Consider the following 2,920-nt stretch of genomic DNA (forward strand, 5'->3'; position numbering starts at 1 on the left):
AGAAAACCCCTCCTATATCCATCCTATCTCTCCCTCTGAGAAAACCCCTCCTATATCCATCCTATCTCTCCCTCTGAGAAAACCCCTCCTATATCCATCCTCTCTCTCCCTCTGAGAAAACCCCTCCTATATCCATCCTCTCTCTCCCTCTGAGAAAACCCCTCCTATATCCATCCTATCTCTCCCTCTGAGAAAACCCCTCCTATATCCATCCTATCTCTCCCTCTGAGAAAACCCCCTATATCCATCCTCTCTCTCCCCTCTGAGAAAACCCCTCCTATATCCATCCTCTCTCTCCCTCTGAGAAAACCCCTCCTATATCCATCCTATCTCTCCCTCTGAGAAAACCCCTCCTATATCCATCCTATCTCTCCCTCTGAGAAAACCCCTCCTATATCCATCCTCTCTCTCCCTCTGAGAAAACCCCTCCCTATATCCTATCCATCTCTCCCTCTGAGAAAACCCCTCCTATATCCATCCTATCTCTCCCTCTGAGAAAACCCCTCCTATATCCATCCTATCTCTCCCTCTGAGAAAACCCCTCCTATATCCATCCTATCTCTCCCTCTGAGAAAACCCCTCCTATATCCATCCTCTCTCTCCCTCTGAGAAAACCCCTCCTATATCCATCCTATCTCTCGCCATTGTTTCTGTATGAGTAAGAAGAGGACACACAGTTATCACAGGCAGCGCAGTAGGATGGACGCCTTTGCAGTGTGGTACAAAACCGGCGGGAGTACACACACACACACACACACACACACACACACACACGCACGCACGCACACACACACACACACACACGCACGCACACGCACGCACACACACTCACACACGCACACACGCACACACGCACGCACACACACTCACACACTCACACACGCACACACGCACACACACACGCACACACACACACACACACGCTGAAAATCCAGCGGGGTACAGTTACACCCCTGAGAGGATAGAGGATAAATGAGGTGGGTGGTGTAATCCCCTCCCCTCCGCCCTCCCCCTCCTCTTCATCCTTCCCTCAACCCGCCATCCCCTCCCTCTCTTACCTTGGCAGGCAGGGAAGAGCTGGGTTTCTCCAGGAGGTCCCAAAGCTTCTTCCTCTTCTCCTGGCAGCAGGTGTTATCAAACTCAATCTCTCCCTCTCTCTCTTTCAGCGTCTCCGCCTCCCTCCGCAGCTCCTCATTCATTTGTTCTTTCTTCTGGTGGTACCGGGCCTGGCAGCAGGACTCCAGGTAGATCTCATCTATACCCCAGTAGTCGAGCTCTTGGCCGAACGACAGGGCGCACATCTCCTCCATCATGTGCAGCTTCCCTGTGCGGTAGAAGTTGAGGATCGAGGTGAAGGCGCCCGGGTGTCGGTCAAAGAAGTATTCGTTCTCATGGAGGCTGTAGTCGTCGCAGACCTCCATCAGGCTCTCGTGGGTGTTGCAGTCGCGAAGCTTACCCAGGCGGGTACGGGGCAGCCGGTCCAGCGTCCGCCACAGGACCTCGTGGTTTAGACCTCCGACGTTGACGCGAACCCTCCTGGAGCGGGCCTTGCTGCGGATTATCTGGATGGGGTCTGGGGGGAGGGAAGTCACCCCTGGGTGGTTGATGGGAGTCTTAGGGCCGACCTTCTCAGCCATGGTGGTGTACTGGAAGAAGGGGGATGGAGGTTTACCTGTGAGGAGGAGGAGGATATGTGAGGTGAGAATAAAACGCTGAAAATAAAAAAAGAAATACAAAAAAGAATGTTGAACAGTGTTCTAGTCCTCATAGTAACAACACACTGTTCTAGTCCTTATAGCAACAACACAGTGTCCTAGTCCTCATAGTAACAACACAGTGTTCTAGTCCTTATAGTAACAACACAGTGTTCTAGTCATCATAGCAACAACACAGTGTTCTAGTCGTCATAGTAACGACACAGTGTTCTAGTCCTCATAGTAACAACACAGTGTTCTAGTCCTCATAGTAACAACACAGTGTTCTAGTCCTCATAGCAACAACACAGCGTTCTAGTCATTATAGTAACAACACAGTGTTCTAGTCCTCATAGTAACAACACAGTGTTCTAGTCCTCATAGCAACAACACAGTGTTCTAGTCATCATAGCAACAACACAGTGTTCTAGTCCTCATAGTAACAACACAGTGTTCTAGTCCTCATAGCAACAACACAGTGTTCTAGTCCTCATAGCAACAACACAGTGTTCTAGTCCTCATAGTAACAACACAGTGTTCTAGACCTCATTGTAACAACACAGTGTTCTAGTCCAGTCAGAGACACCTGTTCTTAAGTCTACCTCTACCTTTATGGAAATATATATATATACTATATATATATATAGAGTGCAATCCAAATTATTATGAAATTAGCATAATAGGCCTACTCCCATTTGTTTCCTTTCACTTGCCATCATAGATGATATTGAGATCTTTTTTTTCCCGATGATTTCATTTCCTAGCCTACTCCTGAATCAAAGCCCATTTAATTAGTTATTTTCAATCCATTAATTAAGGCTCATTTGTGTGTATTCCCTGCAAATATGCCAATAAATCAAGTAGGCTATTGTATTGTGGTATTGTATTGCATTGTATTCCTGTCCCAAAATAACAACAGATGTATTTTGGCGATGAGTAAACCAATCCACAGATGACGTATACCTCTGACTGGATTTAGGCTACCCTACTGGCGGATCTATATTAAACTCCCTCCACACAGAAACGGATGATGATCATGCTAAAGTTATGGTAAATATAGAGTCCCGCTCTATAGATTACATTTCTCTGACTTCATAACATGATCGTTATATGTTCCTTCTGTGGAGGGAGAAATAAAATATCAGCCGTGTGTGTTATTGTATCTTCTCAAGGCTGAGCTCCCAGCTCCCTGAACGCTATGACGGAACATGTAACGCTAAGCGAAT

The 2,920-nt window shown here is 47.2% G+C and overlaps 1 protein-coding gene across 1 annotated transcript in view; it reads right to left on the reverse strand.

The window, feature by feature from the left end:
* The window catches only part of LOC115122855 (potassium voltage-gated channel subfamily B member 2-like), a 29,804-nt gene extending 28,139 nt beyond the window's left edge, over positions 1–1,665 (reverse strand). The window contains exon 1 of the mRNA XM_065019234.1: positions 1,059–1,665. Coding sequence (XP_064875306.1) covers positions 1,059–1,637 — 579 coding nt within the window. The 5' untranslated portion in view covers positions 1,638–1,665. The remainder of the gene's footprint in view (positions 1–1,058) is intronic.
* Positions 1,666–2,920: the final 1,255 nt, after the last annotated feature.

Source organism: Oncorhynchus nerka, linkage group LG6 (assembly GCF_034236695.1).
Source record: "Oncorhynchus nerka isolate Pitt River linkage group LG6, Oner_Uvic_2.0, whole genome shotgun sequence".
Taxonomy (NCBI): domain Eukaryota; kingdom Metazoa; phylum Chordata; class Actinopteri; order Salmoniformes; family Salmonidae; genus Oncorhynchus; species Oncorhynchus nerka.